Source organism: Coptis chinensis, chromosome 7, assembly GCF_015680905.1.
Source record: "Coptis chinensis isolate HL-2020 chromosome 7, ASM1568090v1, whole genome shotgun sequence".
Taxonomy (NCBI): domain Eukaryota; kingdom Viridiplantae; phylum Streptophyta; class Magnoliopsida; order Ranunculales; family Ranunculaceae; genus Coptis; species Coptis chinensis.
Window position 1 is genome coordinate 16,619,909 of NC_141462.1, and position 14,231 is coordinate 16,634,139.

At 41.0% G+C, this 14,231-nt stretch overlaps 1 protein-coding gene across 1 annotated transcript; it reads right to left on the bottom strand.

The window, feature by feature from the left end:
* Window positions 1-3,949: 3,949 nt before the first annotated feature.
* On the bottom strand, window positions 3,950-4,411 carry LOC147486279 (uncharacterized). Its single transcript, XM_086573699.1, has one exon. The coding sequence runs from the start codon at window positions 4,409-4,411 to the stop codon at window positions 3,950-3,952; it is 462 nt and encodes a 153-aa protein (XP_086429825.1).
* Between the last annotated feature and the right edge of the window lie 9,820 nt (window positions 4,412-14,231).

Here is a 14,231-nt window from a genome sequence, read left to right on the forward strand (position 1 = left end):
GGGTATATGGGAGGGAATCCTGGAACTGCGATAACGTTGTACCCAAAGGAGGCCCTTGTGCCAAAGGAGGTCCTTGCTCTTATGTCCAAGCCCGATCCAAACTTGAAGAAGAGAGCTCCGAGAAAAACTAATAAACCCCCTCTCGAAGTTGTCAGGTATGCAAGAGTTAGTAAGCCGAAGGTGATTGAGGCTACGAAAAAGCGTCTCACTGCAAGAGAAAGGGTAGGAGAAGTTCCAGGAACTGGGGGTTCTTCCGATGCGATCATTATATACGAAGCTGAAGACCTCAATGGGACTAAAAGTCTAGACGGTATTCCATCCTCAAGAACCAAGATTACGATGGAGACACCCAATTTGCAACTTCTTCTTCATGAGCCTGATGTGGAAACGGGCATTGACACCACGGGGGAAGAGAATAATGATATTTTTTCCTTGACCGATATTGAGAGTTTGGACCTCGTGCAATCCGATCCGGTTGAAAGTATGATATCTGATGCCAATCAAGGTCCGTCCACGAAGTCAAACAAAAGGAGGGATCCAATTACTCAAGATGTGGACGTTCGGGTGGGGAAAAAGAGCAAAACAACATCTTCCAACACTGGGACAGGTCCGAAACCATTCGTTCCAGTTCCTAGAGTACTGGGATTATCAGATCATCCATTGATTACTGACCAAGATACGCTTAAGGATCCTGGCGTTGCTATAGGATTGATTGAATCGATGACGCTACCCAAAGAGAAAGCTAAACATAAAAGAGTACTCCGCTAAATGCCGGGCCCGAACGAATGTGTCGGCATATGATGAAGGTAATTCACAATAACTCTTCATTGTCTGTTTCTGCATCCATATGCAAGTTCCGGATACTAACTATAGTATTCTCAACACTGCAGGCTAGCATGGATGTATCTACAACTTTTGCTCTGGTGCGTAAGAACCAAGATGAAATGGATAAATTCACAAAAGAGAAAGCTGACCTGACCAAGGAACTCCTCGTTTCTAAACAAATTATTAAAAGATTGGAGTGTGATAATGATATTATGAAGAGCAAGAATGAGAGTCAAGCCAATGAAATTGCACAGGTCAGAGCCGTCGAGAAAGAGCTTAGGAAGACCAGATATAAGAACAAGAGTCTCGCAGAAGAACTCGAATTTACTAAACTCGAACACCAGGAGGTCCTTAAAGTAAAAAACAATCTGATTGAACGAGCTGCCCATTTCGATGGTCTCCGCGAGGCATGGCAATCTGACCGAAGTCGTTTGAACGGTGAGATTGCTACGTTGAAGAATCTAAAGATGCATTATGAGGACAAAGCCACGGCCTTGCAAGGAGAAATGAACCCTCTGAAGTTCGAACTATCCGAAGCTTGTAAAAAGGCAGCATTGGCAGAATTGGAGCTGACCCAGTCTCGGTTGGTGAATACGGAGTTAGGAGAATCACTTAATCAAGCGAATGCGGAGTTGGAGCTGTTGAGAGCTCGACTTCCCTCATCCCCTAAATCTGTAACTGCTCTAGTGCCGATTCCCGAAGCTCCTGAAGGGAGTGCGAAGGAGATAACCGAGTTTTACACCGAACTAGTTGATGTAGTCAGGACCGAAGCATACAAGAATGGCATCTCTTCCGCCTGTCGCGTGTTTGACATTCCTGAATCAGAATATAACAAGCGGTATGATGAAAAACTTGGAAAAGCTTGGGCATCCGGAACCATCTCTGCTGATGATGACGTTTTGTATCCCGATCTGGAGGTAGATGTCGACGTATTGCAGGTGAAGTTGGAGAACGATCTAGCCTTGCAAAAGTATCAACAAGGGTCGGAAGTGGAAGGTTCAGAAGGGGAAGGTCCGGAAGAGGAACATGGTGTTGAAGCATATGGAGAGGAGGAATTGGCAGAGGTATCAGGAACTGTAGTGCCGTCCTTGGCAACACTCGGATCGACACCCGAAGGAGTAGCTCCTGAAGACATGTGATTCATTCCTTGTAACTCCTTAAAATGCCATTTGAGTTGTAATCAGCTTATCTGTCAGTACTAGACCTTTGATTAGCTATACTTGAGTGTTTATTTTTTAATCAAATTATGCTAAATTCGATGAAAAAACAATCAAGTATGTGTGCCACAAGTTTTTTTTTTTTTTTTTTTTTTTCAAACGTAACTCATAACTCTAATGCCCCAAGTTTATAAGGGACAACAAAGAACAATCGTAGGAAAGTAGGGTATACCCCTCAGATTCGCTCCCCCGTGAAGATCAGAATGTTTGAAAAACTAATGCATAAATCGACACTTATAGACATAAGGCATTAGAACTGCGCTTAGCTAGATAAAATCTAAGCTAAGTGTAAAGTTTCATAAGCACATACATGGAGCAACATATGAGATCTTTCACTCATTATCCAAAGAAAGCTTTCTTCAGGTTCTGATACAAGTTTGGCCAACATGTGGGATCTTGCACCCAACATCCAAAAAGTATCCCAGTATAAAAATTCACATTCCGAATCTTAGAAAAACAAGGTTTTGTAGGAAAATAGGGTTTGTCCCTGTGTCAATTCCTGTAAATACCTTTAGTTTTGTTAAGAAATAAGACTTTGTAGGAACGTAGGGTGTGCCCCTGTATTAGTTCCTGTAGAGTCCTTAAATGATCTGATATCTAATGCATAAAACGACACTTATAAGCATAAGGCATTAAAATTGCACTTAGCTAGATAAAATCCAAGCTAAGTGTAAACTTTCTTAAGCACACACATGGAACAACATAGGAGATCTTTCACTCATTATCCAAAGAAAGCTTTCTTAAGGTTCTGATACAAGTGTGGCCAACATATGGGATCTCGCACCCAACATCCAAAAAGTATCCCAACATAAAAATAATAAATTAAAAGAAACAACACTCTGAAGAGAGAAAGATAACTTTTATTAAAAATACTTGCGGAAATTCGCAATGTTCCATGGGTAACACTCTAACAAAGAGAAAGATAACTACTATTGAAAAAACTTGCGCAAGTTTGCAGTATTCCAAGGTTTAACAAAAACTTCACCATCCATGGATTTAAGATAGTAACTACCATTGCCAACTATCCTATCAACGACATACGGACCTTCCCAATTAGCTCCTAATTTCTTAGGCGCTGGGTCCATCTGAGGAGGACCAAATCCCCTTCCTTGAAAGATCGAGGTCGACTCTTTTATCAAAGAGACCTTTTCACCGGTGGCCGATAAGATGCTAGTCGAAGGTCAGCAGATTCTCTTTTTCATCCAACAAGTCCAATTCCGACAAAGAATTTCCTCATTGTCAAGGGTGAGTACTAAATCTGACTTCTCGGGTAGTGACCCTCATCTCAAGGGAAGGACAGCCTTCGTACCATAAGTGAGAGTGAAAGGTGATTCTCCAAATGAACGCCGAGGAGTTGTTCGGTAGGCCCAAAGTACTTTAGGCAACTCCTTAACCCACAATCCGCTTCCACGAAGTTTCCGCTTTTAAATTATCCAAAATAACGCGGTTAGAGGCTTCACCGACCGCTACCTCGAGGATATCCAGAGAAGAGAAAAGTTGCACAATGCCCCAATCTCGCAAAAGCGCAGGTTTTGGTGCCCCCAAATTGCGGTCCCATTATCGAAAGAATGACTTTAGGTAATCCGAACCTGCAAATGATATTGTTCCAGATGAACTTCGTGACATCAACCTCCCTGATATTCGCTAAAGGAACTGCCTCTATCCACTTAGTAAAATAATCTGTTGCAACTAAAAGGAATTTCATGTTGCCAGGAGCTATGGGTAGAGGACCAACAATGTCCATTCCCCATTGAGCGAAAGGCCACGGAGACGCCAAGGGATGGAGCTCTTCGGCCGGAACATGGATGTAGTTAGCATGTCTCTGGCAAGCATCACACTTCCAACATAGCGTCAAGCGCCTTTAAGCATATAAGGCCAAAAGTACCCCTGTCGGAGTATCTTGAGTATCAAAGATCTGCCCCCAGATGATTTCCACATTCGCCCGAGTGTATCTCTTCAAGTAAAGTATGAGCCTCGGCATGAGTAACACAACGCAGGTGAGGTCCTAGGTAAGACTTCTTGTACAAGTTGTCACCAACAAGTAAATAACGTCCCACTTTAGCTAACAACTTCTGTGCTTCCGTCTTTTCTACCGGAAGAGTGCCATTTAAAAGATAAGAACGATACGGATCCATCCAAGTCCCCACTGGAGCTTGCAAAATTGGAGCCACAAGACAAACTAATTCTCTTTCAATACTAGGCGCTGACTGATATTCGACGGGAATGGAACGAGCTTCGATATCCCCAAGCAAAGAAGCTAAGTAGGCAAGTGAATCGGCATGCCGGTTGTCCAGCCTAGGTAAATTAATGAAGTTTAGATCTTCAAAATGAGAAGTAAGAGATCTAACCAACTCCAAGTATTGAGCCATACGAGGGTCTCGAAGCCAGAACCACCCTCAAACTGTAACAACTAATTGAGAGTCACTGAATAACCGCCGATGTCGTGACTCTAAGTTTAGTGCCATAGACAAGCCCGCTAGCATAGCTTCGTACTCAGTTTCGTTGTTAGATGCCTTGAACCCCAAATGCACTGATTTTTCTAACTTAGTGTTATCTGGAGTCAAGAGTACCGCACCAATACCTGCTCCTTGGTCATTGGAAGACCCATCTACGAACAACTTCCAACCTGGGATATGACTCCAAGGTCGAACCGGACTATGAGGAAGTGAGTTAGGTTCGTCTAACTCCATAAAAGCAGGAGGTGACTTTTCCGAATCTGCTTCCATTGCCGAGGCTGAGGTATCTAGAGGAAAATCGATCAAGAACTCAGCCAAAGCTTGCCCTTTCTCAGAAATTCTCGGCACATAAATAATGTCAAATTCCCCTAATTGAATGGACCATTTCAAGAGACGCCCGCCCTATCCGGGTCTTGCCAAGACCGACTTCAAAGGATACTCTGATGACTCGATGGTGTGAGCTTGGAAGTATGGTCGTAGCTTCTCAGAAATAAGATTAGTGCTAGAGCTATTCTCTCAATCTTCGGATATCGTGGTTTCGCATCCGTGAGGGCTCTACTAACAAAGTATACAGGCTTTTCGATATTCCTCTCATCAATTGCACTAATACCGCTACCGATGCCATGCTCGGAAGAGGCTAAGTATAACCCTAAAACGCCTCCCTTGCTTCGGGTAGTGAGCACGGGAGGGATGACAAATAATTTTTAAGTCCTTAAAAGCCATCTCACATTCGGTCGGTCCAATCAAAGCCGTGATATTCTTCCTTAGTAACTTGTACAAAACCCGACACTTATCCAAACTCCTACCGATGAACCCGTTAAGGCGGTAAGACGCCCCAACCAACCACGCACCTCTCTTTCGAGACCTTGGAGAAGGCATATCAAGAATAGCTTTGATCCTGGTCCGGGTTAGCTTCAATTCCACGCTTAGTAACCGGGGATGTCCTAAGAATTTCCCCGAGGTAACACCAAAGGTACATTTAGTCGGGTTAAGTTTCATCCGATATTTCCTCGGGATCCGAAAGACGCACGAAAGGTGTGCAAGATGATCGACTTCTTGTTTATTTTTTTGATCGAGGTCGCCGACATAGACTTCGACAAAATCACCAATATGATCTTTGAACATCGCTGCGGACTAAACGTTGGTACGCTGCCCCCCGTGATTTTTAAACCAAAAGGCATAACCCGATAACAATATGTTCCTCGCGGCCGTGATGAAAGTAGTATGCTCTTGATCGAGGGTACATGAGTATCCGGTTGTAACCCGAAAAGCCGCCACAGAAAGAGAAGATCTCATGTCCTGCAGCATGGCATCGACCAATGTGTCAATACGAGGAAGAGGAAAACAATCCTTCTTACAAAGGCTTGTTCACATCCGTGATAATCATACTACACGCCAGGTTCCCATTCTTTTTCTTGACAAATGACAACATTAGAGATCCAAGTAGGGTATGTGATATTTTCAGATGTACTTGGCCTTAAGCAATTTATCCACTTCTTTGTCGATAGCCTCGACGCTCGGGACCCATCTTTCTCGAAGTTTCGCTTTAACCGCACGACGCTCGATCCAAATTGAGCTTATGGCAGCGATGGAGGGATCAATTCCGTGCATATCCTCATAACTCCAAGCAAATATATCTCGAATTCTTGTAAGAAATTTATCAACTCTTCTCTAGTCTTTGGGTCCAACATGGTGCCAATTGAGACTCGCCGAGGTTCGGGACCATCTCCTATGTCGACTTTCATTAACCGGTTCCAATGTTGGTGGAGTCCTCCTCCTCATCCGCCCTATAGAATCTAATGGAATTATATCCAAAGGTGCCAAACACTATGTCTTGAGAGGGAGACTCGCTCTGTAATTGTTATTTGGTGCAATTAACCTGCCCCTGTTATTGGAGCAGTTCCTCGAACCATTTTTAGAAGAGCTGCATAGCATCGCTTTGGAAGCTTGTTGATCTCCTTTGATCACCACGATATTGCCTTGGTGAGGGAACTTCAAGGTTTGGTGATAAGTACTTGGAACCGCCAAACGATGAAGCCAACTCCTACCAAGAATAGCATTATATTGCGTGAACTCCCCGACAATCGCGGAAGTTGACATTTAGAGCGACGCCGCCAGCTTTTTGATCATTCAATTCAATCTCTCCTACTGCGATCGGGCTATGTCACCATTAAATCCATACAAAGAAGATTTCACGGGACGAAGTTCCGCTTCTAGAATCGGCATTTGTTTGAAAGCATGATAGTAAAGTATATCCGCGTAACTCCTGTGGTCGATGAGGATCCTATGCATATCACACCCAAAGAACTTCTAAGGACGTAACCAACGATCCGAAAGTGTGGAAAGAAAACCCCTTTTGCATCGCCATCGCTGAAAACAACCGCGAGTTAGATTCCTTGGTCGGTTTGAAGTGACATTGTTAATACTTTCGCAAATGCTTCACCGTCTTTCCCCGGTACCTTTGCCCTCTACTCAACTCTTCAAATGGGCATTTAGAATTGCCCCCAAATGATCGTGGTGAATCACTACCTTATCCGCTCCTCCTCAGATTGACGGTACATTGGTGTCGAATTACGTAGTATTCTCAATCGAGTACCCTTTATATTCGCCTAGTAACCCTCGGGTCTATGAGATCCCTGAATTCCATGTTTAAGAGACCTACAATTTTAGTTCCATGACCGCCTGCTTATGGAACTTACAAGATAACGCTTGTATTCCTAGCTCCAATAGCACCGGTTTCATCTTTGGAGGGTTCTTTAACATGTTCTTGTTCTTGATGGCCTCAAGATGTCCTCGTAGGATGAGTTAAAGTGGTAAAGTCCCTATCCAACGGGGTAGTTGCTCACTTCCCGACGGTCACTAACCTTTTGCCTCTTGGACTTATCTTGATAGGAATTTCGCCGACCGACTTGTGGTCCGACCGCGGGTTCCTCGGACTTCCTATCATCATAATGACTATCGTAACTCCTACCAACGGAGCGAGGTGACACCGGGTTATCACTCTTTTATGAGAAGAGTCCCCGTCCAATAGGTCTTCTTCCGCCCGCGATACTTATCAATCCGAGCCCGCAAACTCGCCATGTTCGAGGCTTTTTTCTTCAAAGACGGTATAGACCAGAAGCGGGATCTAATCCTTTTCTAAAGGCCACAATGGCGAGGGTCTCATCAACGTTGTCAACATGCAATTGAACCTCGTTAAATCTTTTGGTGAAATCCCCGATACGGCCCTTCGGATTTTCATATCAAACAGTGCATCACGGGTTTTAATGTAGGGTCGGTTGCAACTGAATTTCGCGAATGAAATTGATGGATAGCACCTTAAAATCGTGGATGCTGCCCCCGGTAGCTTCTCGGTACCGATGAGTGCCGAAGTCCGCCAAACTTGAAGCAAAATACCGCACAAATAATGATCTTTCGTGAGAAAGACCCACCATTGCTTGACGATAACCGAGCACATGAGAGACCGGATCTCCTTTTCCATTAAATTTAGAGAACTTCGTGGTTTATAATCATGGGGATGTATCCACTCATAACATGTCGCGGAAAAAGGAGTTCCAATGTCACCCTCGATTGCGTAACCAACAACCGACTCATCCATCTTGGTTGGTTTCAACCTCGTGAGTTCCTCTAGTATTGGCGCTTTGAGTTGTGCGAGAGTAGTCGGTTCATGAATTTGAGTTCTCTCGTTGTTGTACCTCAGACTGGACTCTCATAGTTCTCATCTTGATGATAACGTGGTTCCGTTCCGAGATCGAAAGTGGAGGAGTTTGCAAAACTGGATCGGGAACGGAGGGATTCGAGGCAATGAAGGTTCCCTTGAAACCGAAAGTCTTCTTCGGCTTTGAGGTTGACCTCAATAGTTGTGGATTCCGGCAAACACATTCGGACGCCCATCCTCGCACCTTGAGAACTTGAATACCAAGAGAAGCCGGTTCGGTGAGCTCGAAGTGTTGGGTTGGATCCAATTCCGGATTATAATCCGAACTGGTTGGTCGCTATGATACCCAAAGAAAGTAAGGTATATAAGGTGTAGGACGAACCCTCACTGTGGTCGGAGACTTGGTGGCGGAACTGCCGCCTCGTGGTTTCCATCAAGAGGCAACACTCTTTCGAGGTGAACGACTCTCTGGCGGCGGTAGTAGTCTTGTAAAAACGCAAACGAGCCTCCCGTCGATTAACGCTCGCCATCACAAAGATCCATGATGGCTTGGTTGGTTATGGCAGATTGGGGAGTATCGTTGTTAGGCTCATTTTCTTCACGCACTGTCCAAAACGACATCTCCCCTACGCTCAGATTGTCTTTGAGAAGTAACATGGGTTATTGATCTCGTTATTCCCTCGTTACTTTGATTCGCGATTGGCTCTTGTAGTAACCATGATTTTGAATCAAAGTGAAGAAAATATATATATATATTTTTTTAAAGAACAACAAACCCAAGAAAAATTGGTAGGTAGGAGAACCTAGAACCGAAAAAAATTTCACCAAGAAATCAAATCAATTCTCAGATAGTTTCCTACGACGGCTTTCAATTGTGTGATGATTTTTCCTAATCAAGAAACACAAATATTTTGTTGATGATCAAAGAACAACTTGAAGTCTTGAATCAATAAGAAGAAGAGATTTAGAAGATGATGAGTTGAACCACGCTCTTTAATGGCTGCCACGATCCTCGTGGTATAGGAATCAAACTCAAAGCGTGAAAAGTTCAACTATTCTATTTATAAGAATAGATGAAGTTTCCCAATTAGTGTTTAACTAGGAGACCATCTCTTGTTAAATATCATCTTGATGAATAGATAAGATTTCCCAGTTAGTGTTTAACTAGGAGATCTGCCTCTTGTTAAGTCTCATCTTGACTCTTCTAGAAATCCATGTTTCCCAAGTCAAATAGGTCTCCTTTATCGAATTTAAACAACAGAAAACATGTTTAGGTTCTGAGTAGTAGTTAGAGCTCCGAGCCTAGTAGTTGAAGTTCGGATTTGAGTCCATAGTTAGGAGTTGGTTATACTTAACCTACTACTCCAACTAGTTCCAAAGCCCATGAACCCGCCTCCAACCTAGTAGTTGAGTTCCGGATTTGGAGTTCATAGTTAGGAGTTGGTTATACTTAACCTACAACTCCAACTAGTTCCAAAGCCCACTTAACCCTTTGGGACCTAGTAGTTGAAGTTCGATTTGGAGTTCATAGTTAGGAGTTGGTTATACTTAACCTATTACTCCAACTAGTTCCAAAGCCCAATTTAACCTCCTCTTCTTATCTCACTTCCTAACCTAGGGAAGTATCTTACTCCAACCTAGGAAGTAAGAGGATTTGGACTTGAGATATGTTCTCGTACTTTCTACCCATACCAAAACCATATCCGAGACTTAAGAAGATATCGCTTAACGTGTTGCATATCTATTTACTAAAAATATGCACACACAATTTCTATAATAGATTCAAACAAATATAATATTACCTTTCTTCTAATTTAAAAGTGATTCAAGCTTTGTATATGGAAATGAAAAATATTGGCTTTTGAACAAGTGATGGAGAAAGGTTTGAGATTACAAATGTCATTTTTCCTCGACAAAGGTTGTTTTTGGTTTCTATGTTACAAATGTCCGCCTCAGATTTTGCTTTTAATGGTGTGGAAGGAAATCTTTAGTTTTAGACTTGGCTTGGATGTGAATAAAAATATAATTTATAAGAAATAAGTGAGAAAAGAAATTGAGAATAATAAGTTATGGACTTTGACTTGATGATCAAAGGAATAAAGTCTTATTTTTATTAGGCTAGTGCTCATTGTTCTTCATGGCCGCTTAAGTTGACAAGTTTTTGTTATATAAAACAAGTTATGGAAGTACCCTTGGGTGTAAGTGATAAATTACAAAGGACAATGTTATTTTAATTGAAAATATTTAACAAAGAGTTGGACAATTATGGTATGTGTATTTATAGTGAAAGTATGAAACAGGGCGGTTAGGGCTTGGTTGGGCTTGGTTAAGGTCGGGCCTATGTTTTTGAATCTTAGCCCTAGCCAAATTTCTAGAAGGCATTAGAGGGCGCCCGCCCGGCCCTAAACTCTCAGGAGGGCTTTAGTTGTGAGGGCTTTATAGGGCTTAGGGTGGTCGGGTCGTCGGGTCGGGTTAGGGTCGTTAGGGCCAAATTCCCACCCCTACCTCACACAATGCCTTCATAAAATAGTTATGCATTTCACATTCCATTTCATCACAAATTCAAAACACCATAATCAAATTCCAATCGAAAAATCCAAATATATATATAAAGAACCTCCAAAACCAACTTATTTCATCTTGTTCTCAGACAGAATGAAAGAATAACAATAGAAAAAAAAACATATAATTCTCTCAGAACTTCACCAAGAACATTCTCTTCGTGGTTTGACATTCTCGGCCCCAAGAACATTCAGCCAATAATAAGCAAAGTTTGATCACCTTATGAAAGAAATAGTTGGATTAACAAATAAAGAAAAGTACATGTAAAAACAGTTTATAAATTGTATAACTAACCACTTATATATGATACCTTGTTAATGAGCACATACCTAATGGGCACACTTGATGAGGTTTTGAACCAACGACCGATGCAAACTTATTGCCACAAGGAAAGTACCGCAGTCCATACGAGAAAGCTGTTCAAAGCTCTGAATGAGCACTCGTGGCATCGGTTGGGCTTCGAGGAAGCAAGGTAAGAGCTCTCGAATCGGCGCTACAATCAAAGTCACCACTCGGTCTAGGTGCAGTTCCACTCAACTCCCTAAAAGTCCGTTCTTTGACAGAGATTGCACAGCTGGTTGTCTAGATGAGAAGTTCCTTTCAAATATTAAGACAAGCTAGGATTGGGGACTGCTCTGATAGTTGCCTGACTTCAACTGGAAGCCCATTATCTCCATTGGGTGTGGGGTTGCAATCTGCAACAATCAAGAAAAGGCCAAGTCACTGACTTGGGAGAGTACAGGAAAGATCAGACTCCATTAGTCCCCACTATGCAATATATTCAGACGCAATATGAAAAACTAACACTTCTCCCCTAGTGATGCTTTATTTAAGTAACTCCAAATGATCAGATTCTTACTTTCTTAGCGATCCTTTTGCAATTTAATGTCAAAACTCAACAAAGTAATACCATACATAACCACTAAGACAATGAACAAGCGCAACACATACTAAACTTAAACCCCATGTACCATTTAAAACATATCAACACCCAAACATTAACCCTCAAAAGAACCAAACATAAAAGAGCAAAACTTAGACCCGGCTCATGTATAAGTAAATAAAATAAGAATCGAAAGAAGAAACATACCCCAAACAGCGGTGCACTCATCACTTGTAGCACTAGCCATAATGTATATAATCGTCCCGGGAGAGTGCACCCCAGTTAACTAACCACCAATCTTTGGTTTTAGGATCCTAACAAAACAAAAGAATTAGTAGCTATACTCAATAAGAACGATAAAAAACACACTTTGTTTTATCCATGACAAATGTCAATTGAAGTTAACAAACCATTCTAGAGACAATCTAAAGTAAATTAAACAATGGAAAATTTCACTTACTAAGGAGATAGTAAGAGCCAATTTATGTTGATCTCCATCATACTTGGAAACTGGCTCTACAAGCTCACCAATGGGATTGGATCACTTACATTCATATAAAGGGATTGTAATATAACGAACAAAATAATTAGACAAAGCATTTACACCGAACCAAATGGAACATGTGCAAGGCAATGGAATTTACATGAAAATGACAATAGGGCTTTTTTTTCCCCAGAAAGGACCTCCTCTTCATGAAGCTCATAATCGACCTGGAAACAAATTAATTTGAAAAATTCTATTATTGAAAAATAAATAAATAAAGGACAAGTTTTTATATCTCAAGTAGTCCATAAATTCCAACAATTGGATCTACCTTCGGTGCGGCAGTTCAATGTTTTAGAATTAATCTCCTATGAGGATGATTTTAATGGTGAGAATATCATCTTCATCGATAAATAATTTTTCAATCCATCTCCATGTGTACCCCACTAAAACCGATGATGGAAGTTGTGTATAAAAATGTGTACATACACAACCCAGTGTCATTTAAGTATTGAAGCCCATAAAAGCGTAAAGAAACAAGGGAATACCGTCCTTTGAAGACTTAATTTTATAGCTTAATTAAAACCTTAGATAAGACGACCTCACCCACTTCATCTGCCTCTTCACCCAGATCTTTGAGATCTCATACCAAATTCCACTGTACTTCAAAGTCCGGCCAAGCTTAAATGGGCATGCACTGCAAAACAAAAATGCATTAAAAACCTCCATTACATTTTATTTTATCGACCACAATATTTCCAAGTAACTGAAATTTGTAAAAGCTATTATAAAAGTAAGGAGCAAAAAATAAAATAAAATCACCATATGAATCCAACAAAGATCTAGTAGTTCATAAAGCATACAAGAAAATATTTGAACTCCTAACAATGCTAAAAAAAAAATGTCACCTTAAGGATATTGAGACCATTCATGTCAACCCAATCCTTGAAGACCGGACACATGTCATCCACCACTTAATATACTCCCCGTCAGATTAAACCAACTAAATATTTGTTTGTCATTTCTACTATTCTTATATCAGAGAAAAAAGTGTAACTTACCTAAACGAGTATTGCTTCATTATATTTGATGTGACATTATATAGATCAATATATATGCACCATTTGACTAACTTTTCTCCAAGAGTCATTATGTTCATGAGATCCCTAATTCGTAAGGGACAACAAACGACATAGGAGGAGTAATCCAATTAAAGGGATCAAAATTCTTGCCACCTTTTTCACCCCGAGAGGAAACACAACAAAATATGTGCACTATATCAATTATCAAGGCTATGTGAAAGCTTCAAAAAAAACCTTTGCAAAACACACATAAAGCTAACGGGTACTAAATCATGTCTTCAACTTAAAGCAAGAGCACAAAAAACACTATTGATATGTAACCTCAAAATTTTAGTACTCATGATCCTTGATACTTTCGAAAGTTACCTTACTAAACAGATGAAGAACAATTTCTAGGAAATCTATAGAATTAATTACAAAATTCGATTTTTACAACTAAATACCCAAAAAATTTAGACTCTAAATTTTGCAGAGAAAAATTTCTTCTAGTTCAATAATAAGAACCTACTTACAAGAAAAAGGGAGACCTTACATCTATTCTGCAAAATTTGAGAAATTAATTAATTAACCAAAACAAGAACTTGCATAAAAAGATAACCTTGCAACTTTATCCATAGGAGAGAGAGGTGGAGCATCATTGTTTGAAATAATGAACTGGATCGAGAATAAATTGGGGAGAGATATAGTGGAAATTGGACAAAAAAAACCCTTAGTGACGATTTTCTAGAAGTTGGATGAGGGACTTTTCGCGAGACATCTTTTGCCCCTTTTTTTCGATTTTTTATTTACCCTTATTTGTTTTGTTTTCTTAGTGAGTGGTTTGGGGCGGGCCGCTTTTACCCATAATGAGAGAGGTGGAGCATCATTGTTTGAAATAATGAACTGGATCGAGAATAAATTGGGGAGAGATATAGTGGAAATTGGACATAAAAACCCTTAGTGACGATTTTCTAGAAGTTGGATGAGGGACTTTTCATGGAGACATCTTTTGCCCATTTTTTTCGATTTTTATTTACCCTTATTTGTTTTGTTTTTTCTTAGTGAGTGGTTTGGGCCATGCCACT